The sequence below is a fragment of the Arabidopsis thaliana genome, chromosome 5 (assembly GCF_000001735.4).
Source record: "Arabidopsis thaliana chromosome 5, partial sequence".
NCBI lineage: Eukaryota > Viridiplantae > Streptophyta > Magnoliopsida > Brassicales > Brassicaceae > Arabidopsis > Arabidopsis thaliana.
In genome coordinates, this window is record NC_003076.8 from 8,802,890 (window position 1) to 8,826,801 (window position 23,912).

At 31.8% G+C, this 23,912-nt stretch overlaps 4 protein-coding genes across 11 annotated transcripts; 3 read left to right on the top strand and 1 right to left on the bottom strand.

The window, feature by feature from the left end:
• Window positions 1-939: 939 nt before the first annotated feature.
• On the bottom strand, window positions 940-4,894 carry PLDALPHA3 (phospholipase D alpha 3). 4 transcript variants are annotated; one of them, NM_001343921.1, is made up of 5 exons: window positions 4,780-4,894; window positions 4,563-4,666; window positions 3,265-4,477; window positions 2,160-2,867; window positions 940-1,796 (listed from the first exon to the last, which is right to left on the bottom strand). In NM_001343921.1, the coding sequence occupies exons 2-5, from the start codon at window positions 4,656-4,658 to the stop codon at window positions 1,351-1,353; spliced, it is 2,463 nt and encodes an 820-aa protein (NP_001331647.1). In that variant the 5' UTR covers window positions 4,659-4,666; window positions 4,780-4,894; the 3' UTR covers window positions 940-1,350. The 4 variants fall into 4 exon arrangements, with proteins under 4 accessions (NP_001331647.1, NP_197919.1, NP_001331648.1 ...); NM_001343920.1 differs by having other exon boundaries at window positions 1,255-1,796; window positions 4,791-4,848; NM_122446.2 differs by having other exon boundaries at window positions 4,563-4,894.
• Window positions 4,895-11,627: 6,733 nt separating this feature from the next.
• Window positions 11,628-14,998, top strand: CYCA2;1 (cyclin a2;1; the record flags this gene model as incomplete). Of its 4 annotated transcripts, NM_001343923.1 has the most annotated exons (12): window positions 11,628-11,797; window positions 12,295-12,631; window positions 12,718-12,859; window positions 12,943-13,064; window positions 13,171-13,263; window positions 13,379-13,512; window positions 13,705-13,780; window positions 13,878-13,954; window positions 14,051-14,084; window positions 14,171-14,320; window positions 14,403-14,537; window positions 14,618-14,998. In NM_001343923.1, 11 exons carry the CDS (start codon window positions 12,341-12,343, stop codon window positions 14,675-14,677), a joined length of 1,314 nt encoding a protein of 437 aa, NP_001318646.1. The 4 variants fall into 4 exon arrangements, with proteins under 4 accessions (NP_001318646.1, NP_001332474.1, NP_197920.2 ...); NM_001343924.1 differs by having other exon boundaries at window positions 14,403-14,998; NM_122447.3 differs by lacking the exon at window positions 11,628-11,797 and having other exon boundaries at window positions 12,341-12,631; window positions 14,618-14,926.
• A 2,570-nt stretch (window positions 14,999-17,568) lies between these two features.
• On the top strand, window positions 17,569-19,173 carry SHN3 (Integrase-type DNA-binding superfamily protein). 2 transcript variants are annotated; one of them, NM_122448.4, is made up of 2 exons: window positions 17,569-17,827; window positions 18,363-19,173. In NM_122448.4, the coding sequence occupies exons 1-2, from the start codon at window positions 17,748-17,750 to the stop codon at window positions 18,850-18,852; spliced, it is 570 nt and encodes a 189-aa protein (NP_197921.1). In that variant the 5' UTR covers window positions 17,569-17,747; the 3' UTR covers window positions 18,853-19,173. The 2 variants fall into 2 exon arrangements, with proteins under 2 accessions (NP_197921.1, NP_851073.1); NM_180742.1 differs by having other exon boundaries at window positions 17,613-17,827; window positions 18,372-19,100.
• A 1,113-nt stretch (window positions 19,174-20,286) lies between these two features.
• AT5G25400 (Nucleotide-sugar transporter family protein) lies at window positions 20,287-21,750 on the top strand. Its single transcript, NM_122449.2, has one exon. It carries the CDS (start codon window positions 20,394-20,396, stop codon window positions 21,441-21,443), a length of 1,050 nt encoding a protein of 349 aa, NP_568469.1. The 5' UTR covers window positions 20,287-20,393; the 3' UTR covers window positions 21,444-21,750.
• Window positions 21,751-23,912: the final 2,162 nt, after the last annotated feature.

A 23,912-nucleotide genomic window follows, 5' to 3' on the forward strand; every position in this document is an offset into this window, starting at 1 on the left:
TGAAAGATTTTTACATATGTAACATGATGCAGTTCAGTACGAACTTTTCGTACCAATTTATCCGTTTTAATATTTGCAGTACAAAAAATTAAAAATTAATAGAAATTTGTAAATTCTTTCTTGTTGTTATGAAACTCTTTCAAATATACACAATAAATATCGATCATTCGGTAAATAATAATATTGAAAAAATAAATATCCAAATATTAAATTTCGTTATTGAAAATATTTTTTAAGATTAAAGCATTGTGACTTTAATTGATTCCAAAAGTTTCTTCTTTTTACTATTTCTTTAATAATACAGAAAAGAAAGATATTCGCTCATGTGGCAGCCATTGTGATTAGGCACACACACTTTTGTTTCTGTCAACGCACATTTTTGTTTCCTTTTGTTACTCTCACGATTTTTAAAGCTAAGTAATCCTCTCGAGTGGGAGAGAGGACGTTTATTTTGTATTGTTCCCTTTTTGGTTGGTTGGTGGATTGGATAGTAAAACAAATTGAGAGTTATAGATATCTAAAATTCCTTAGACGTTAATCAGATTAAGATTTAGCATCTACCCAACTAATTAGATATTTTGTATTCTAGTAAACTTGTTTCTATAACAATTAATGAAATGACAAAACATTATTAAGAAAATTAATCAGCTGTTTAGACTAGAGAAATCATTGATTTCCCTCGATCAATTTGACTAGAGCCAAGGTGGACTTATTATGGTATGGCCAAATTTTAGAATCCTTTACAATGAACAATAAACATTAATGAGTGAATATGGTCTATGGATATTTTGTGTCGGCAATGTAAATAGATATGTTGAAATGTGTCGCCATCTCAATTATTGATAATATGAAAAGTGTGGAGAGTTTTTCGTTAGGTGTTGTTATCCTTATGTTTTGATCAATAAAAGTTAGTGAAAAGTCTAGAGGTAAATTACTATAGCCAACTAGATTTAAACCAAAGCCAATTTGGATATAATCACTACTATATAGATGCTTTAAGTTGCTATAAAGTGGATTGAATGTTTCTTAACACGTACAGCTGGAAAGGTCCTGAAAGATCAACTTCACGTAAATGAAATTCGTCTACTCAGTTTCCATATTTAAGTTTTGAAAATGAAAACTTTGAATAAGTAACACATAGAAATTAGGAAGTGATTTGGTTGTTTTAGTAGGGTTTTTAACACTACTAAGTTTCTTATTTTTTTGTTAATTTGAATTTTTTATTATTCTGTTAAAATAGGTTAACAAAGAAGATTAATTAAGAACTCCTTACTAATTATGAGTATGAATAGCATAACTATACACCGAAATTACACATTTCAAGATTATGATATGAGAGTGTTACATCACCTAAGAAGTAAGGATTGGAGGAAGATAATTAGATTTTTCGCCTACAACCTTTGCGTTAGTATCAGGAAAGAATTCAGTCCCAGCAAGATTTGTTACTTCCCCATTGCTACCAATGCTAATCGGATAACTAAGCAAATGCCCCGGTAAATCGTCATTTCGAGGATACTCTTGTGCTGAGTATAGTCCCCATAGCTCGTCTGCCGTTGCATTAACCATTCTTATACACTCTTCGCTTTCGGGGCACTGAAATGCATTGGTTGTTACTCGTAGGTGTTCAAGCCATAGTGATATCCTGAAGCTAAATATTTGGCCAACCGGCCTCATATTATTAGTAGATAGGAGATGGCTAGGTTGATATGCTCCCATGGCGATCTCTGTGTCTCGACCTCCATCCATTGACCTTTGGTTTATATTGGCTGATCCTATTATTATGTACTCATCATCAACTGCATAGATATATGAACCATGTTAAGAGCTTTTTGATTGTTCTTAATACGTTTGTAGCAATTGGCCAAACAAAATTTAAAAATTTTGGTTTAAATCAGTAAGTTAAATTTTTATAAACTTTTTACGTTTAAATTTTTTTATCAAACAAACGATGCACTTATTGTAAAACCGCTACTTTTTTTATCTTTTATTATAATTTAACACTATATTCGGAAAAAATGGGCCTAACGAGATTAACTAGACTCATTCGGTCTTCAGCCCGACATGACCCACCACTAATCCTAGTTGTTGTCTCTTATAAACGCCACATTCCTTAAAGCCAAATAAAAATGATGAGTTATGAAAGGTAAATTTGGACTTACCAATCATCATTTTAGAGTGGACATAGATCATGAACCGACGAGATTCTTGAGCTCTTGCGTAATCAGAATTAGCCTCCGGTTTTTCCGGAGGCAAGTATTCACCCACCTTGCCCTTTTCCCGGTTCCCGAGGCAGAAAAACGTTAGGTAGTCTCTAGGGTTTGCATCTAAACCTTTTTTACGTAGTGCAATGATTATATCAGTATACATCATCTCCATTGTTCTCCTTTGCCAGTCTAGTATTGCTTGAACCGATGCGGAACCAGGTTTACCTTCAGGCCATAACGGAATCACTATATACACCGAAAACCGCTCGCCTGCCTCGATTTTACTCACGATTTTTAGAGAAATCTCTTTAGGAATGAGTTGTAGTGCATTGATCTCATTTAAATTTATGTCTCTAGAGTTCCATCCAAAGGAGCTTCCTAGAAAATATTGGTTCTCAATGTAGATGAAGTTTTTGGCTCTCCTTATGGCATTAACGTAAGCGTCTTGAATGCTTCTTTCGATCACGTTATCTTTTCCGCTTATAAGTCCTATGCTTGCAGCTTCACGTGGATCCTCTGGGAACCCTTCAACTGCACCATCATCTATCGACCGGAAGACTTGAACTGTCCAACCTTCTTCATTGTCTGGTTGTACAATCGGAAGTGGCGGGACCGTGATCTCTGCGAGCTGTGCCATCGATATAAGGTACCTTCTACCACTACCTAAAAACATAAAATAAATTTCTAACGAATTAATGATTGAATTCTGTGAGTTTCTAGAATGACATTTCACTTTTGTTTAGGGCTACCGTTGTTTGACACACAAATTTATGTGTGTTTTAATAATGTTAATGCAAAAGCCCGTAATTCAAACAAAAAAAATTCTTAATCCCTTTAGACCCGAAAACACAAATTACAATATTAGTTTCGTCCCAAGCGTCACTCGAACTGGTGATTTCTAAGTCTCGCTTAGGGTCGGTCTTTACCAATAGAGCTAACGACACTTGGTTCGTTAACATTTTCACGATTAAAAAAAATTTGTATTCGAAAAAATCACCAATTATTGTAACATGTAAACGCAAAAAGAAAACGTTGAAGCATTGTGAATTTGTTTCAATACCTTGTTTCATCCACCTCTGCTCAAAATTGTATAAAACATCCCACGCCGCAGGACCATCCAGCTTGCAGTGAATATCGTGCCACGGTTCACGTGGACCGCCCTTTTTAATCGATGCACCATCAAAGTTCGGCTGGTGAAAGTCATTAGCATGAACACTATTCAAAGTACCAAACAAAGGATGCTCTACAGTGTCGTATCTCCCATCACAAAGATCAATACCTCCAAGAAAACTCACTATCCTTCTCTTGGTTAATGACCCGTCCACTTCACTGTCCACCACAATCGTTTTTTGATGATGAGTAAACATAGTAGCGACCTCGAACCCTTGCACAATGCTATCACCATTATCCGGATTCCGCGGACAGAGAACGCAACGCACTTTCGTGTTCTTGAAGTAATCGTAAGTTTCTTGATCATGAGTCATCATCAAACCGTCTCTCTTAAAAACTTCGTGAGACGTTCTATCGTCCCACACAAGCATCAGCACGGTCACGTTTTCTTCTGCTTTCTTCTTCAGCAATTCCCCTAACTTGAGGTCCCCTCCCGGTCTCGTCCGTTTAGGATCTCTAACTAATGTCACGTCGGTGTTTACGGACCAACCAGCGATGTATATCAAATGTTTTGCTTCCCATATCGCATCGAAAATCTCTTCCCAACACCGATGATGCTTGTATATAACTTGTCCTCCCGTGAGGGTAACATCAGGGTATTCGTTAAGAACGTGAGCGTCTTGGTATAGTGTAACTTTGCAACCTTCTCTTTGGTTGAAATAAGCGTTAGGAACTCCATTGAAGGAAGGTAATATTATTCCTTTGTTCCAATTCACGTCCTGTGTCACATGAGTGAACTTCACACGTACATGGAGTTTGGAACCTCCTTGGATTGGTCTCCTGTTCTCGTCTAAGATATCGAGCCATCGGTCTATAGGTTGTCCGGTGATGACTTCTGTTACAGGTAAATAAGCTCGCCCTATCAAACTAGCACTGACCGGTTCATCTTCTTTAACTGTGAATATGATTTTAGAGATTGAATGTGCGGTGTAGACGTGGAAGGATTGTAACCATTTAGGATGACGTCTCATCATGGTTCTAGCCACTCTTGACCTGTCTAGGTCAATAGTTGCGTATAGATGTCCTCCAAACAAACTTGTGCATGAGTCCGTTAGTCTTTTGATTTGAGATTGAGTCTTTTTACCTGTTGGCTCCTTGTTCCCCTATGAATCATTTTTGAGTCTTATTTTACAAGTAACCTTCGTCTAATATCTCTTATTAGTAGATAGTGTTGAAATTAAATATTACCTTGCCGCATAAATTGAATCTTGAACGTTGATGCAACTTATCGATCCTATAAATCTTCACTTCAAGAGTTCCATGAAGCAGCAATTGCTCCGTCATTATTTCACCTGCAAATTTTATAAATAAATATTTTTGTATTTCGTGGAAAGTGGATGTCTATTTTTAGTGGATGACTAATAATTATAAGGAAAAAAATAACCAATGTGTATTGATAATTAACTAATAGCAAACCACAATGGATCGAGGAAATGTCTCTTTTGAGGATCTTTTTGGAATGGCTCAAAACGGCTTTAGCAATTAGAGTTATGTAAACGTAAAGTTAGAATTTAAGGAGACAAACGAATTTGAATACGAAACGTTTGGATTAGGCCATTAGGGTTGTTGATTACTTGAGGAGACTACATAGGGATTTCAAGAAAGAAAGAGATGAATTCTTTCATGGGTTTTGTGACACTATGTCTTAAGTAAACCTTTTCTTGTAGGCCAAACCTAAGACCAGGGAAATCGAGAACGGAATATTCTTTGGAAAACTAATCTTATTAGTAACGTCTACACTTTTCTTGATGCATGTACTAAAGATACACTTTTTCCATTTCATTTCATTATTATTTTTAAATAGTTAGATGAGTATATTTTACATGGATTTTTATTTTTCTTTTTTTTCCTTCTAAAAGTTCGCTTGACCAATTTTATGTAAACCTTAACTGTTATCAAATTTAATTTCATTGGGTTTTGTATATCTTGTGTTTTTTTACGACATTTCAATGGATAGAATAACTTGTTTTTTAATTTTGAATTATTGTTATCTTTGAAAAAAGTATTTGAAGTATGAGAAATTGTTAGAAATCTCCTTCTAATGCTACTTCTTTTTTTACAAAATCGATAAAATAATAAAATAATAATATTTTTTGAAATTTCTATAAAAAAAAGTATAGTTCCAATAATATTATAAATCATAAAAAAAATTGCTAAGAAACCTTTCAAAACTATCTTTTTTAATTATATTTCTTTCTGTTGGCATTTTTATTTATATAGTGAATGATGGATGTGACTCGGAAACTTTTGTGATATTTGATAAAGATTCTGAAGAAATCAAAGGAACAACTATAGAAAGCGTAAGCACTAAGTATCACATATATTACTATTGTTGAATTAATAATATACTCTCACTTGAATTAAAATTGATTATTATTCTATCATTCACACAGATAAAAAATAATCGTAGCGGACAAAGATTGTAGGGCATTCCTACATGTGTGCAACCAATGGTAAAAAATACTTCTTTATTCGAGATTAAAATTAAAGTTAAAGAGTTTGATTTTAATTCATCGTATAAGAGCTTCATAATTTCACGGATTATCGAACAAATAAAGTTTATATCATATAAATTATATCTCATGTTTGGTGTCTTCAATATATTATGCAACTTGGAATATTAACGGTTTGTGTTTAGACAACTTTGGACGATATTAATTGTGGAAGCAAAGGCGATGAAAGTCAAAATTGAATCGATGATCAGCGCCTGAAACCAAGAATTGAGGACTGAATCCCCTTATTATTAAAAGGAAAGTATAAATTGAAATTTTGTCTAATTTGGCTTCAATTTTGATTTCAATTTTGGATTTAATTCTTTCCTATTCAAAAACATTAAGGGTAATTTGGTCTTAACAATCTCATAAACTTTATATGATCCGATTCAATCTAAACCGTTCAATAAAATTAATTATCTTCAATCTAAACCGTTCAACAAAAATAAGTGAAATAATTTATTTTTTATCTTCACTTTAAAGACATATAATTATAAATAACATAATTCATATGGTCTTTATTTTGCAAAAAAAGTGTATAACCTGTCAAATAGTTAAAAAAAACACATATAATCATAAAAAGTATTACACCAATTTTGTGAATCTTACATTTTTGTAAATACTTTACTTTCACTAAAATTACATACACATAACTAATAATACATATTTTTAAACACAATTTAACACATTCCTCTTATCACTAAATAACAACCCAAAAAAATCCCAATTATTATTTAGTTATGTTTGATTAAAAACATTATATTTATAAGTTTAGGATATCAAATTCATTCAAATATTTAGTATAAGAATCAAATAAACCGATTGCCCGCAGTAAACCGCGGGTTAAATCTTAGTTTTATATTTATTTTCCTAATACACTAAATTGAAATTAATTTTCTAGATAGAAGTAATAATAGTTTCAACTTCATTGTTTGGTTATTGATTATTTTATAACATGTTTTTATATTAACTAGGACTCAACTAACCCTTAGAAGGAAAATGCGCAAACGGATAAAAATGGAGTTATACTCAAGAGACATTATCGTAGATATCAAATATACTAATAGTTGCAATAGTTCGCCAAATAAAGTAAATGATACAACTGTTCATAAAACAAATAAAAAATTGCAATGGTTTGTCAAATAAATCAAATGTTGCAATGGTTTAACTAAATAGTTGGAATGATTATTCAAATAAATTAAGGGTTACAATATATAAAATAAACAAAATATTACAATGGTTCGTAAGTAAACCAAATGTTGCAATGGTTTAATTAAGCAGTTATAAAAATTTATTAAATATTTTAATAATGAAAAATAAAATACAATATACTTTGAAGAGTTACGATCAAAATCGCGACCGTTGAAGTGATTATAAAGACATGTGTTCTTATTGTTATTATTATTAGATTTATTAAATTATTTCAAATTTTTTATTATAATTTTACTAAAAGAAATATGTGTACTATTCAAACACGAATTCATAAACAATGCATCAATCTCATACCCGCCCATCGTGATCCTTATCTATTATAATATAATTCATTACTTTTTATATAGCTAAACACTAAAATTGTTCTTTCCATTGTCCCTCTAGTTTCTTAATTATTAACCTACAAAATTTTTAATTTGTTTTTTGTAGATGACTATAGATGGGCTGCATGTTGAAGATTGAATAAGTCCCGGGCTTTTTTACCTCAAATTGTTGGGCTTCTCTGTTCTACTGAGGTTGAGTGGGTGCACCTTTAGAGGAAGTAAGAAAAATCCATCTTCACGATTGCTCTAGAGATTGAATTGGCGTATGACATGGGATTTTATATGGATATGAAAGGAGATTGTTAATATTATGAAAGCTTCGATGTCCATGTGATAATGACTTAATATTGAGTTATTTTGAGTTGCACTTAATTACCTAATGGGCTGATATTTTTATGTTGTATTATATATAAGAGTTTCTATGTACCTTCCCAATGTAAACTGCGAGATGTGTTTCTGCTTCTTCGCCAACTTTCTGTATGGTTACGTTGGCATACATAGGAGACGCGTAGGTACAACTTCTCAATCTCGCAAGTTTAGAAAGCAAGAGAATGCTCGATCCATCAGGCTCTGTAATATTTGGAGGAGATATATCAAGGTGTCCAAAAGTAATAGCTTACAAGAATATGAAAGTTTATCTGTGACGCGTGGTATATCTCTCGCGTAGACCAAAAAAGGAAAGACGCTGATTCGTGTAGAGCTTATGGAGGATCAAAACGGACAGTCTCAGATCACTAGTTTAGAAAAACGGAGACTCAACATATCAAAAAGAGAACAAAACTAATACATAGTATATATGTAAATGTTATGTTCTTTAGCTAATATTGGTAACCTAAGTGTCAATGGATCAAGTATATATTTGCCTTGAAAAAACATGCAACAGCTAGATTGGATGGCAATAGCTCTGAGGAATGATGATCTAGGAGAGATATCCATGTTATGTTCTTTATATTAAACACTACTTGGGCGTTCCGATTTGCAAACAATATATTTGTGCTCTAGTGGTACAAATAAATTATTTTATTATTGTTCACTATTCTCAACATCATATATAGAATCTACAAACAACTGATTGAATAAATAATTTGAGGTCTTATTAGATAATAAATATCTTTTAGTATACAAATATTTTTATATTATATAGACAAGTTTGAAATTAACTAATAACCATCTTATTTAGAAAATTTGTGTAGAACACCATTTTTATGTTTTGTTTTCAAATAGCGTAGATGAAATTGTAGAGCTAAAATCATAGATGATCTCTCTTAATCTATGAGGTAGTTGAAAGTTGAGTTTTTGGTGAATCTTCAAGCTTAATTTTGATTTTGTTAACCTTGAATGATCTACTCGAATCTTCAAGCTTAAACATGAACAAAGAGAAGAGAAGAGAATTATCAATCTCTCTTAATCTTGAATGAATCTGTGGTAATATCAGACTAAATTGCTACTAATGAAATAACTCTGAGTTGTTCTTCTTTCATGGAGTATTATCTAAATCTCAAATGATTTATGCATGTGTTCACGCGCAATAGGCATAGTGATGGTAGGTGTTTTTGGTTTTAGTGCATTTTGGTAATCTTAATTTTGCCAATTTTTTTATTTTTGTTTATAGTTTGCTCATTTTTGTCATAAGAAAATTCTGCTAATATTTTTTCATTTTGAATAATTTTGTGCTTTCTTAACTTCTCATAAACTGTGACTTAGTATCTGTATTTTCATTGTTCAAGTGAGATTGGGGAACAATGTCATGGAGAAGGTCTTTGATTTGGGACTATGATCACATTATGAGAAAGAATGCTTATAGGCATTGGAGCCAGAACTCCTATCCTCCTTTGAAATTGTAGTCAAGTTTGGGAACCAACTTTTCAATTTTATGCCATTTGTTGTAGTATGTGTTATTGGTCGATGGATTTTTAAAGAGTTTTAAAATTTTCATATTCAACAGTTATTGGTTAATGAATTATTACATTCTTCGTAAAATCTAGTATTATTGATTTGATGACTTTTAAATTCTATCAACAATCTCTTTTTATTCAAAAAATTTAGTTATCATTGATTTTACAATTCTATTATATCCATGGGATTTTTAATTTTTATCTTAAAAAATAAAACTCAACAATTGTCACTACAACGAAAAGGCTGTTTTGAATCGCTTATTTTGTATATTTGCATCAGTTATAATTGATGCAAATAAGTTTTACATCACTTCTATAAATGACTTAGGAATTGGTGATACAAATTATTTGCATCGTTTCAAATAATTATTTGCAGCGATTACAATAATCGATGTTAATATGCACCAGTTGCAAAATGATGTTAATTTTGCATCAATTAATATAAATGATATTAGTGTTTGCATCAATTTGTTACAATGACGTTAATAATTGTTACAATAATAAGTGATGTTAAGTGTTTATATCAATTACAAATAACTGATGTTAAAATTTGTAAAATCATATTAAATATATATTTTAGTAAACAAATTTATTAATTTTATTAATTAATATAAAAGCAAACGATTATATTTGTTTCGTATAAACAGTTGCTTATTAATGTTTACACTTTGTTGACAATACAAAAACCAAGGTCAATATATATAAGAAAATTATGAAGCCTTTTTTCATGGGAGCGATGTGGGACTTTGACAAATTAAGTAACCAATTAAATCCCTTTTTACAACTGATGCTTTATCTTTAATTACCATCATTTGTTATTGGTGCAAATTTTGTATCATTTTCTAAATGATGCAAATTCTTAGGGTTGGATCATTTTTTGTGAAAGTGATGCAAATGTTTTGGATTTGTATTAGTTTTAATGAAATGATGCCATATATATCAATAACAACATCTATTATTGTAACTGATGTTAAATAATATTTTTTATATCGATTAAAAATAAAGATTTAAATTAGTATCAATTAAAAATAAGTGATTTAAATTAGTATCATTTAATTTTCTGAAACAAATTATGTGATGTAAATGAGTTTCTTTTTTTGTAGTGAGGATTCTTGTTAATCAAGAGTACCATTGCTCTAGAAGCATCTCTCTTCTCTTTTTCAACCTTGACCTCATATATCTCAAAGACATAAAGCTTTTTGAGGAGTCCAAGCAAGGAAGTGACTAGCAGGATTCGCATATGAGCAATATCAACTCCGTTTGCTTGTTGATGAATAAAGTCTTTCTTGACAAACTCTCTCTCAAAATTGATAAACTCATGTATCTCTTCATTTGTTAACATAAAAAACAGTAATATTTTACATTAATAAATTTTACATTAACGATTATGAAAACTGATAATAATACAAAAAATATGTCAACGATTTATATTATATGAGATTTATAAATTTATTTAGTGTAATAAACCAAACAATGGTAAAATAAAACAAATAAAGAAAACAAAAACATGGAAAAATATTATCTAGTAACACTTTGTTTAGCCATAAACAAAAAATCCATGAAAATCATTGCTAGAGTTTATACAACTCACTGAGAAGAATCTGTAAAACTTTTAAAATCTCTAAACTTTTGAAATCTTTAAATTCTTCAACAATCAACTTACCAATAGAAATAGCGTGAAAACAAATTTTAAAATTTTAATTTAGTTAAAAATTAAAAATAATGTAATGATAATGATAATGTATTATACGTATAGTATCAATTGAAACATTTTGATTGATAATCTACCTGTTAATTTAAATTTTTAAGAAATTTCTTACATGATAGTTTTTTGATATTAAAAAAAAAAGAGACTTTAGTATGAAGAGTAAAATTATATTGCCTACATGAAGAGGAAATATGTCTGCCAAATTTAAAGCTAGACTCCAAATTTAGAAAGAATAGTAAATTTTTATTTTGTAATTAATAGTTTTTAACAATGAAGCAAACACCAATTTCTTTTCTTTGGTGACTATGTTCCTCTTTAATATTAGATTTTTTTTTTTTTTTACAAAACATAGATTGGGTTTTTGTTAGAGTCAGTGAATAGTTTGTGATAATAGTCCAATGGGCTTTTAGGTTATGAAACGGTTTAATCAATGGGGCACTCAAATAGTAAAGTAAGGAACAGATGCCATAGAATAGAGCGCGTAACGGCTGATTAGATCTCCAAATTAAAAAAAAAAAGAGAATTTACCACAACTACAAGACCAGACGTCAAAGTGTCAGAAACCACTCTGTCACTTACTTCCCAATAAAAATCCAAAAATTATCATTTGTCCAAATCCCAAAGTCACTTTCTCTTTTCTTTTGTTTTTCAACTTTAAAAATTTTAATATCTGAATTTCGAAACGAGACCACAAAATCCCGCTCACGCAGTCACGCTCCTCCTATTTCAACACACACTCTCTTCGCTGTTGTAGATCATTCTCATTCTCTATATTCGATTTTCTGTGACAAAGGTATCACATCATTTTACACGTCTCTCGTTTGGATCGATGTTTATTTATTTTTGTTGTTCGTAATTTGAGTTTTTTTGTTTGTAGATCTGTTTTTTTCTCTGTTCTTATTTTTCTAAGTGTTTGTGGTTTTTTTTTCTCTCTGTTTTGTTTGTATGTTTATGTTTCAGACAATGATTTGATCACGGAAACATATACCGAATTCAGACAATGATTTGATCATGTTTGTGTTTATGTTTTTATTTTCTTGTTATTGTCACGGAAACATTTAAGAAAAATGATCAATAATAAGAAATATGATCGTGGAGGTGATTTTTTGTATAGAATTTTTTTTTGGGTCAAAGATGAAATTTAATGTTGGGAACTTGATTTTACTTGTTTAAAGTTCTTCCACTCAATTTCTTTCAAGTTTATGAAGTTGAGATTTGATCTCACTAATTGAGCATGCGATTTTTCTTGAATCTGAATTTGCTAACATTTTTTAACTCTGATTGATTCAGGTTTGGCTTGTTGAATCAGTGGAGTGTTTTTTTATAATTTGAAATCATGCATAGAGCTTCTTCTAAGCACACTAATGCGAAGAAAGAAGCAATCTCTACTTCGAAAATTCGAGATAATAATGTGAGAGTCACTAGATCAAGAGCTAAGGCCTTAGGAGTGTCGAATTCTCCATCAAAACCCGCTTTTAAACATGAAACGAAGCGTGTTGCTAGACCGAGTAATAAACGAATGGCATCGGATAATATCACAGTTTGTAATCAGAAAAGACGAGCGGTGCTCAAGGATGTGACTAACACTTTGGCAGAAAGTATAATTTCTACAGAAGGCAATGTTAAGGTAGCAAATTTTTATGCTTTCTTTGCATTTTCTTGATTCGTATATGTTTTGGTTTAGAATTTGTTGTTAATGATACAATGTGGCAGGCTTGCAAGCGAGGTGGTAAAGAAACTAAGCAAATAGAAGAAGATGGTTTGGTAGATGTGGATGGCGAAAAATCTAAACTAGCAGAAGATTTGTCAAAGATTAGAATGGTTGAATCTTTAGATGCATCTGCTTCAAAGCAAAGTAAGAAACTTCACTACTAAAGAATGTGTTTGTACCAGAGTGTTTGTTTCTCAAATTTACTCAAGAATTAGTGGATTGTGCAGAAGAAGACAGATCTGATGTCACAGATTGTGTTCAGATTGTAGATATAGATTCAGGTGTCCAAGATCCTCAGTTTTGTAGCTTATATGCTGCAAGTATATATGACAGCATTAATGTTGCAGAGGTTTGCATTACATAATCTCAATGCTTGGTCTTATTCTATCTTCCCAAAAGATGATTTACATTTTGAGATTTTGAGTTACTTATATTAACCAATACTTTTTGTACAGCTTGAACAAAGACCTTCAACTAGCTATATGGTGCAAGTGCAGCGAGATATCGATCCAACGATGCGCGGAATTCTGATTGATTGGCTCGTGGAGGTAGGAATACAATATTTGCTATGCATAGTTTTACACTTTTACTTGAACTTGTGTAAAAGTTGAAAGTGTGTTATTTTCAAAGTATTTGCTAAACTAAGAATCTCTTTTCTTTCAGGTCTCTGAAGAGTACAAGTTGGTTTCAGATACACTTTACCTTACCGTGAATCTAATTGATCGGTTCATGTCTCATAATTACATTGAAAAGCAGAAGCTCCAGCTACTTGGTATCACTTGCATGTTAATAGCCTCGTGAGTTACCACTTTTACTGTTTCCTCATTCACAATGCAATGAAAGTAAAACTGAACAATCAGTGGACACAGAGGAACACATGTTTGCTCTCATTGCATACTTAGAGCAAGTTTTACTCTGGAATATATACTTAAATTAATAATTACAGATTAGTACTTCTCAAGTAACTAAGGTATTCCTCCTTGTTGAAGCAAATACGAAGAGATTAGTGCACCGCGGTTGGAGGAGTTTTGCTTCATTACAGACAATACATACACAAGACTAGAAGTAATTAACATGCAGACTCCATCTCTATCAGTTCTCAGCTAAGATGATTCATTCTTAATAAAAGATTAACAAAAAATACAATACACTATTTTTTCAGGTACTAAGTATGGAGATTAAAGTTTTAAACTCTCTTCATTTTCGGTTATCAGTTCCCACCACCAAAACGTTTCTCAGGTAATCATTAAACACATCAAAATGCACCATTACTTAACATAGTCTCTTTAACGTTTTCAAAACATTCTAAAGTCATTTTCTTCTTCTCTGTTTCAGGCGGTTCATTCGCGCCGCTCAAGCGTCTGATAAGGTGAGATTTACATTGATACATTTCACTAATCATTCTCAGCATTTGAAATAACTTGGAATCAGTAAACTGATTTTGTTGGTTTACAGGTTCCTCTCATTGAAATGGAGTACTTAGCCAACTATTTCGCGGAACTAACTCTCACAGAATATACTTTCCTAAGGTTCCTTCCATCCCTAATTGCCGCTTCAGCGGTTTTCTTAGCAAGATGGACACTCGACCAATCTAACCATCCTTGGGTGAGTGAGCTCATATTTCTCATTATGAATGTTTTTACCTCATTGAAACAATTTTTGGTGATGTGAATGTTATTGCTTACAGAACCAAACTCTACAACACTATACAAGATATGAAACATCCGCTCTAAAAAACACGGTACTTGCAATGGAGGAGTTGCAGCTCAACACCAGTGGAAGCACTCTTATCGCTATACACACCAAATACAACCAACAAAAGGTATAATAATAAATTCAATCTAAGAAAGTGGACACTGAATCTGAATTTGGTCTCTCTCACTCTATATGAATATTTGACAGTTTAAAAGAGTGGCAACATTAACATCTCCTGAACGTGTGAACACACTCTTCTCAAGATGAAACCGCAGATTTTCTGATTCTCCTGATATGACCAAGTCAGCACAACTCTCTGGCTTCAGCAGTTTGTATCAGGTGATCATCAATCCTAGTTTCAGACATCAGTTTTGGTCTCTACAGTTATGGAATAGTTTTCCTTGTAAGTTGTCTGTCTATCTTTTACCTGTAACTGTTGTTAGTGTCAGGTGCTTCCAAAGAAGTGCCATCTCATGGAAAATTGTATCAACCAAAACACAATTTTGACTCATTGAGATTTGTCCTTCACAGTAAAAAAATGTTATAGATTTTTGTAGACTCATTAATAAAAGCAAGTGTTCATGCGCCATTGTATATTTATTTAGTTTTGGTTACCAAGTGATGTTCCAGTGGTAATTACATTCCATTGGGCCCAAATAAACTTCACAATAAACAAATATGAAAAACCTTTTGTTTCTTGTTCAAGAAACTCGACCTAAGCAATACCAGATTCTCTAAAACAATACAAACTGGGTTTTCTCTCTTATGCCAACCTTTTCCTGTCTTGAGTGAAAAGCCTAGTTGATACCCATTTAAACAAAGATCTATAAAGACAAAATTTGTTGAAAACTTGGCTTTCCATTAACAAGTAATTATTTCTTTCACAATATCATACTAAAGATGAATTATACGTATATTTGTCGTAAATAAACGGAGCGATATATCATAGAGAAATATCCTAAAATAGCACTCAAACAAGTTTAATGGACAATTAAAATAACATTGTCCACAAATTTGTAAAATTAGCTTTAGTGAATTTACTCAGTAACTATTTTATAATTATATAAATTAACAAAATTAATTACAATTTGAAATCACGATTAATTTACAAACAATCGTGTGAAACGTCAATCGAATGTTAATAACTTTATATTAGTTTTTTACTATGAATTTGTGTTTTTTTAGAGTTTTAGAGATTGTGTGTTAAATTTAGTAACAAACTTACTTTCATGCTATTTATGAGAATTGCATATTTCTAGACCAATTTTTTATTATTATAATTCATATAATTATTCTTGAATTATTTATGTGCTATTTGTGAGAATTACCAATTTCTAGACCAATATTTTATTATTATTCATATAATTAAACGTTTATTGAATTATTTTAGCTCTAAAAAATATAATGAAATTTAGAATTGTTATAGAAACTTTAAATGACTCAAAACTGATCTTTGTTTTTTTGTCAACCACACATTAATTAAAAACTGATCTTTGTTAAACATCTAAATATTGAAAAACAAAAGGATTACCACCGCACCTATCCTGCATCGTCTTGTACCATTTGCATTCATCAGAGCCATTATATATTCATGTGGCTGTCACATCCTTATATACATTTCAACTTATAAATTTAATTTTGTACGTTTAGCAGATGTTGGTGAATTCATTTATTCAAGCTTAAGGTTTAACTCGTTCTTGTCTCCTTTAGGTTCATAACATTTAATGGACAACAACTACTCCAAATATCCGTGGACTTTACCACGCGACGCACCGACAATTCTCTAGCCTTTTCATTAATTGATCAGTAAAAACACTTCTATAATTTTAATTATTCTCAGAAATTTTAACCGGTAGTAACATAAACGTAGATGATCGAAAAAGATGAAATCGAGGTCTCTGTTTTGTGTCGAATTAATAGATCTATAAGAAATCAAACAATGAAAATTAAATAGATGAATGAAATATGTTTTGACGACGTTTTCACGTCACTGTTTAAGTTATCTGTTAGTAAAATTTGATAGCATTTAATTTGAATTGCTATGTAACTCGGAATAAATTCGACGGCAAGAGGTGTGGGATGTGATCAGTCTTCTAATTAAGTGTAATCTTTACAAAAAATCAGTATGAGTTAATACAGGTTTATAAATAGAAAGACATCTACAGTAAAACCTCTATAAATTAATAATGTTGGGACTGCAAAATTTTATTAATTTAGAAAGATTTTAATTTATCGATAAATTAATATTTATTAATTTATAGAGAGATTTTCGTAATTTAGTAACTTTTCAAAAATTTCTATAAAATTTTTTTCATTATAGAAAATATCTTTCAAAAATCAATTACAAGTAAATAATAATATCATGTTTAGAAAACAACACCAAAAGTTTTTGATAAAGTAAAATACTATAACTAAATTTAAATAAGAATAAATACAAATTTTAAGCAAAAAAATATTAGAATTATATTTCAAAATAATTTCTTACATATAATGTATATATAGTTGATATATTTATAAAATTATTAATTTATGATATTGATGGGACCATATATTTACATAAGATTTTTTAAAAAGTTATTATCTTATTAATTTATCGATTTGTGTCACTTTTTACACTGATCCCAACTCGGGACTGGAAGAATTTATTAATTTATAGAGGTTATTAATTTATCGAGTATTAATTTATAGAGGTTTAACTGTATATGAATAATTGAATACACATGGGACATCATTATAGTTACCTTAGTACGATTTTATGCATTTGGTTACCAAAATCCACTAGGCTTCGTAATTGGTTGTGGGTCAGTGTCCATTCGATAGTTTGCATTAGCGATAAACACTTAAAACAGTAAAACGTGATCTATTTTTAAACAATAACATTTCTTCTTATCAAATATTCACATAATTAATGAAGAAAAGAGACGAATTGATAGGCAATAAGAAATATGATCACTTGGTACCATTGTATGCATGGTATGAACTGACATCAAGTATTTGTACGTTGTAGGGTAATTATTAACATTGTAGAATGACAAGTATGATCAAATGGAAAAGGATTAGTTATATGTAGCAAAACTAGTATTTGTACTTGGACTATCTTGTCATGTAGTTTTCCTAACGCTATATATAATCCAATAACCCCATGACACGGAAGAGATAGGGGACATACAATAAATATCAGTAGAGAGGACGTGGGAAAAGCAGAGAGTTAAGTGAGTAGTTGGAGATAGAAAGATCAGAGACGAGGAATCTCTCTCCCACTCTCACTTTCTCTCCTATTCTTAGTTCGTGTCAGAAACACACAGAGAAATTAAGAACCCTAATTTAAAACAGAAGAATGGTACATTCGAAGAAGTTCCGAGGTGTCCGCCAGCGTCAGTGGGGTTCTTGGGTTTCTGAGATTCGTCATCCTCTCTTGTCAGTTCTCTCTCCCTCTCTATCTATTAATAGAGACAACAGTATAAATCTGTTTATGCAAGTCCATGCTATGAGTTAAGTTTACATTTTTGGTGTACGTGTAGGGCAGTTTTCTGATCATTGATTATATTTTCGAAGATTCATGCAAAGCTCTTATAATATCATGCATTTTTGTTTAAGTCGTTTTCCTTATTTTTTTCCAATTAAAAAACCCACGTTTATTAACATATACATATGTTGAGTATTTGTACTTTTTGTGTTGTATTTTGAAATTTTGAGTGTACATAAATTTAAATGCTTTGTCATATAATTGATACTGATGTATTTTCTATGTCTTAGTTGGATTATAGAAAATCATATAGCAAAGAATTGGGAAGGAACGAACACTACTCACTATAAACTTTCCTCAAAAAGAAAACGACCCAATTTATTATCAGTAACAATTTATAACAAATTTGTTGTGTGTTTGTTTTAGTACTTTGAAGTTTGAATAAAATGTGTGTTTTTTGCTTACGTAACTTATGTGAGCTATCAGGAAGAGAAGAGTGTGGCTAGGAACATTCGACACGGCGGAAACAGCGGCTAGAGCCTACGACCAAGCCGCGGTTCTAATGAACGGCCAGAGCGCGAAGACTAACTTCCCCGTCATCAAATCGAACGGTTCAAATTCCTTGGAGATTAACTCTGCGTTAAGGTCTCCCAAATCATTATCGGAACTATTGAACGCTAAGCTAAGGAAGAACTGTAAAGACCAGACACCGTATCTGACGTGTCTCCGCCTCGACAACGACAGCTCACACATCGGCGTCTGGCAGAAACGCGCCGGGTCAAAAACGAGTCCAAACTGGGTCAAGCTTGTTGAACTAGGTGACAAAGTTAACGCACGTCCCGGTGGTGATATTGAGACTAATAAGATGAAGGTACGAAACGAAGACGTTCAGGAAGATGATCAAATGGCGATGCAGATGATCGAGGAGTTGCTTAACTGGACCTGTCCTGGATCTGGATCCATTGCACAGGTCTAAAGGAGAATCATTGAATTATATGATCAAGATAATAATATAGTTGAGGGTTAATAATAATCGAGGGTAAGTAATTTACGTGTAGCTAATAATTAATATAATTTTCGAACATATATATGAATATATGATAGCTCTAGAAATGAGTACGTATATATACGTAAACATTTTTCCTCAAATATAGTATATGTGTTGTGATTCTAAGACTTGTAAACTGATATGGCCTACTGTTTAAAGAGTAGTTGATATTTTCTATTGAATTTGTGGACATGATATAATTACAGGAGATTAGTATAGTAGTCATTATGATACTTATGAAGGTACAAGTGGTAGGATGATAATTAATTAGTTTAATAAAGAATAATGAACATTAAATGTGAAAGAGATTTGCCACTTTTGTTAAACACATCTGCGAATCAGATTCTTGTGATTCGAATGTTAGTCCTACCTAGATTAAGAAAGGTTTTACTATTTTAACATGTTTACCTGGTTTGGGTAAAGTTCATGTCCTGTCCTATTCCGTCTTGTCCCGATCATGATAAACTTTATGAGCAATTCTTATAGAATTTTATTTTAAAATACTGATTTTTGATATTCAATTTTATTTGATTATTTTTTACTTAGGCATGTGATAAAGGCGATTTTGACTTAGTTTCACATACAAGTTTAAGTAAATTATCTTACATAACAAAAGAGATTCAAGTAAATAAATCTAAGCGGGCTAAAATTAATCAACTAGCTCAAGTTGAAACATTTTATCAAGTGAACCTCTTCCAAGTCTAGATAGCATCTCAAGTTTATATATGATATCATATCATGGACACACTTTGGATTTTGGATATTTTGTGTCGATGTTTAAACATCTTGTTTAGATATAAGGAGAGCATCTATTTTGACATAAATATTTAATAGGTTAAGTTGACGAATTTTGATATTTTGGATATTTTGATGCGGTAGGGTTATTTTATTATTTTTATTCTATTTTGACTGAGACGATTATATATAGATTACCGGCAATATTTTTGTTTTTTGGATACTTAAAATATAAATACTGTTATATATGTCTTCTAGATATTTTATATGAGAGGTCTAATAAGTTTTAAAAATACATAAATATGTAACTAATTAAATATTCATGTTATATCGAATAAAAATATTAGTATTCAACCGCACTATATCATTTATGTAAACATTGTTTCTCAAAAATGATTTAAAATCTTAAAACGGACACAAACACCAGGTATAAAGTTTTAACTAGTTATATTGGCTGGTTTAGAGTTAAATTACATTTTGTTAGTTCAGAATTTGACTGGTTTGGTCGTTTTAAAATTTAATTAATTTCGCTATTATTCTTTTTATTTTATTTTATTTATAACCGAAAACAATTATAAATTGGTGAATCACTTCCGTTACGTGTGAGTCTCTCTCTTTTAGTAAACTCTGAAAACGTTTTTTCAGGATCTCACCAAAATTCACAAACTTCGGAGAATACACCACCGTCTCCGCCGCAGAACCACCGTCGTAAGAGAGGCAAAAACATCACGAATATGGGTAAAGGTGGATCACTAAGCGAAGGCGTGATTAAGAACATAATCATCTCCTACACATACGTAGCAATATGGATCTTCCTAAGCTTCACCGTCATCGTCTACAACAAATATATCCTCGACAAGAAGATGTACGATTGGCCATTCCCGATCTCACTCACAATGATCCACATGTCCTTTTGCTCAACCCTAGCTTTTCTTCTCATCAAGGTCTTCAAATTTGTCGAACCGGTCTCAATGTCACGTGACACTTATCTCAGATCCGTCGTCCCGATCGGAGCCTTGTATTCACTCTCTCTTTGGCTCTCTAACTCAGCCTACATTTACCTCTCGGTCTCCTTCATTCAGATGCTCAAAGCGTTAATGCCAGTCGCCGTTTATTCAATTGGCGTGCTCTTCAAGAAAGAGGGTTTCAAATCTGAGACGATGATGAACATGCTTTCGATCTCATTTGGTGTAGCCATTGCTGCTTATGGCGAAGCTAGATTCGATGTTTGGGGTGTGATTCTCCAGCTTGGTGCTGTTGCTTTCGAGGCGACTCGTTTGGTAATGATTCAGATCTTGCTTACTTCTAAAGGAATCACTTTGAATCCTATCACTTCTCTTTATTACGTTGCTCCTTGCTGCTTAGCTTTCTTGTTTATCCCTTGGATTGTCGTGGAGTTTCCGATCTTGAGAGATACCTCTAGCTTCCATTTCGATTACCTCATTTTCGGGACGAATTCGTTCTGTGCATTTGCTCTGAATCTTGCTGTGTTTCTTTTGGTTGGGAAAACCTCTGCTTTGACCATGAATGTTGCTGGTGTGGTTAAGGACTGGCTCTTGATCGCCTTTTCGTGGTCGGTCATTAAGGACACAGTGACTCCTATTAATCTTTTTGGTTATGGGATTGCTTTCTTGGGAGTTGCGTATTATAATCACGCGAAGCTACAAGCATTGAAGGCTAAAGAAGCTCAGAAGACTGCTCAGCAAGTTGATGAAGAGACTGGTCGGCTTTTGGAAGAGAGGGAAGGAAATGAAGGTGGGAGGAAGAATGAGCCAGAGGATTAAAAGGTGAAGAATTGGATTTTGGTAAAACTTCAAATTTTTTTGTTTAACATACATTTGCTGGAATAAGAGCTTGAAGGTTATAGTAGATGCCAGAAATTTTTGGTTTTGATAATGAGAGACATAAGGGAATGGCATTTGGTCTAAGTGGTCTTGTTTAGTTCTTCCTATGTTACTATTTGCCTTAGCGGTGAATCCTGTGTTAGGTTCTGATCTATCGATACCCATATGAGAGTATCCTAGATAGTGAAAATTGTCTTTATCTTCTGTTCTTTTTTTTTTCTTTTCAAGTTCCTTCTTTTTAGTTTTGGCTGCCAATGGACTATATATATTGCGTGAATCATAAATAGTGCAGATTGAAAAAAAACAAAAACGATAGTGCATAATTTTTGCTATGAAGTTGATTACTATTTGCCTCGCAATAATACTTTTAGTAAATTTTGCAGTTGGAACATTTTGGATATTCATTGAAAATTTTAAAAAGTATACAGGTTGATCTTTATCGATTTTTCCATTATTTGTCTTTGAAGTTTTTAGTTTAAGGAAATAATTTGACAGTTAACTAACTAATTCCCCTTCACTATTATTAGTACGAAATAATAATATGTTTGTGGCCCAAACTCGTCAGCCTATAAACATAACAAAGATAAACTACACAATTACGTATAGCGTGAAGGTTTGTGTTAGTGTTGTTAATGTATGGTTCATTTTTCAAGAACACCAAATTAAAAAAAAAAAAAATCAAGACACACAAAAAAAAAAGATTTCTCTTTTTGAAACATATCTAGGTTGATAAAAACATAATCCCAAAATAAAAACATAATCTTAAAGAAGTTCACACAAGATGTTACGAATTTAAAGAAACAGAAAATATGTCATCATAAAATCAAACATGAGGGATAATCAAACGAATCAGAAGATTGCAATCTTCAGGCCAGCTCGAGCTCCGGTGAAACCTTGATGATTTGCTTTTGCTGCTTCCTCTTCACTCACCAGAAGAGGCAGCCACCATCCACTAGTAGGGCAAAGATGCCCAACAAGATCAGGTAGAACTGTCTTGGTGGGATCAGATCCGTCATATTTGGTCCGCTCTCCATCTAAAATTTTTATCTAGATCTTATTCTTAATCTTTGTTCTAAGAAGCGTTTGATTCAATAAACATACCTTGGTTGCGTCACATATGTCTTTCAGAGGAGTCAAGAAGCAGAGCACAAACTTCGATTGGAAATTGTTTCGTTGAGTTTTTTTTTATGAAGTAGTGGTTTGTTTTGTTTTGAACTTTGAAGGGTAACTAACAGTCTAATAAGTCTTAGTACTCTAACACTAAATTAATTATACTTTAGAACACAAGTAAAGTATAACTAACCGTCTAATAAGTCTTAGTGCTCTAACAATAAATTTTCACAATCCATCTCTTGATCTCTTCACGTCATTCACCGGCCAGCTCGAGCTCCGGTGAAATCATGATGATTTGTTTTTGCTGCTAGCTTCCTCTTCACGTACCAAAAGAGCATGAAGAGGAAGCAACCAACCACAAGTAGGGCAAAGATGCCTAGCAAGATCAGGTAGAACTGTCCTGGTGAGATATGATCCGTAACATTTGGTCCGTCCATCTACAAAGACATATACAAAAAAATTAATATTAGGCTAATGGATTACCCCTTTGATATTTAGGTGGGGGTATTGGACGCATGAATTTGATATACTTTAATAGAATCTTAAATTCTAGTGTTATTCAATTAGACATTTCACAAATTCTTTTAAATTCTTGTGTTATTTAACTTGCTCATTTCTTAATTCTATTAATTGCAATTGTTATTAACTTTTTCGGTAGTTTTGTGTGACAACGTTACTTCACAAGAATTTAATAGAAAAATTTGTCTCAAATGGTTTATGCATGGGTTCACACACAAGAGGTATAGCGATGGTAGGTGTTTTTGTTTCAAGTTCATTTCGGTAATCTTTTAATTTTGCCTTTTTTTTTAATTTACTTATGTTTTGCTCATATTTGTCATAATGTTTTTTTTACTTTAATTTCCTTAATTATAAAAAACTAACAAAAAATAATCAAAAATTACATATCTTAATTTTACATGAGTTATTGGTCAATTAGATTTTGACATGTATGAAAATATTTATTTTAAAATATTTTTTAGCATGGATATTAACCAATTACAATTAATATTGAAATTCAAAATAGCAATATAAATGACTTACCATTGATTGAATTAGATAAAAATTGTATTTATCGTAATAATAAAATATTTCTATTCGTAAAATCAAAATACAAAAACCTACCTAATAAATGTAAAATTTTAATTATATTTGAATCACTAATAACCCTAGTGGAAGATATTTTAAATTAAGAGAAAATCCTAAAAATAGCATTAAAGCAAGTTTTACTGACAATAATAGCACATATTCCATAAACTTCCAAAAATAGCACTACTTGACTTACTATAAAGTTTTTGT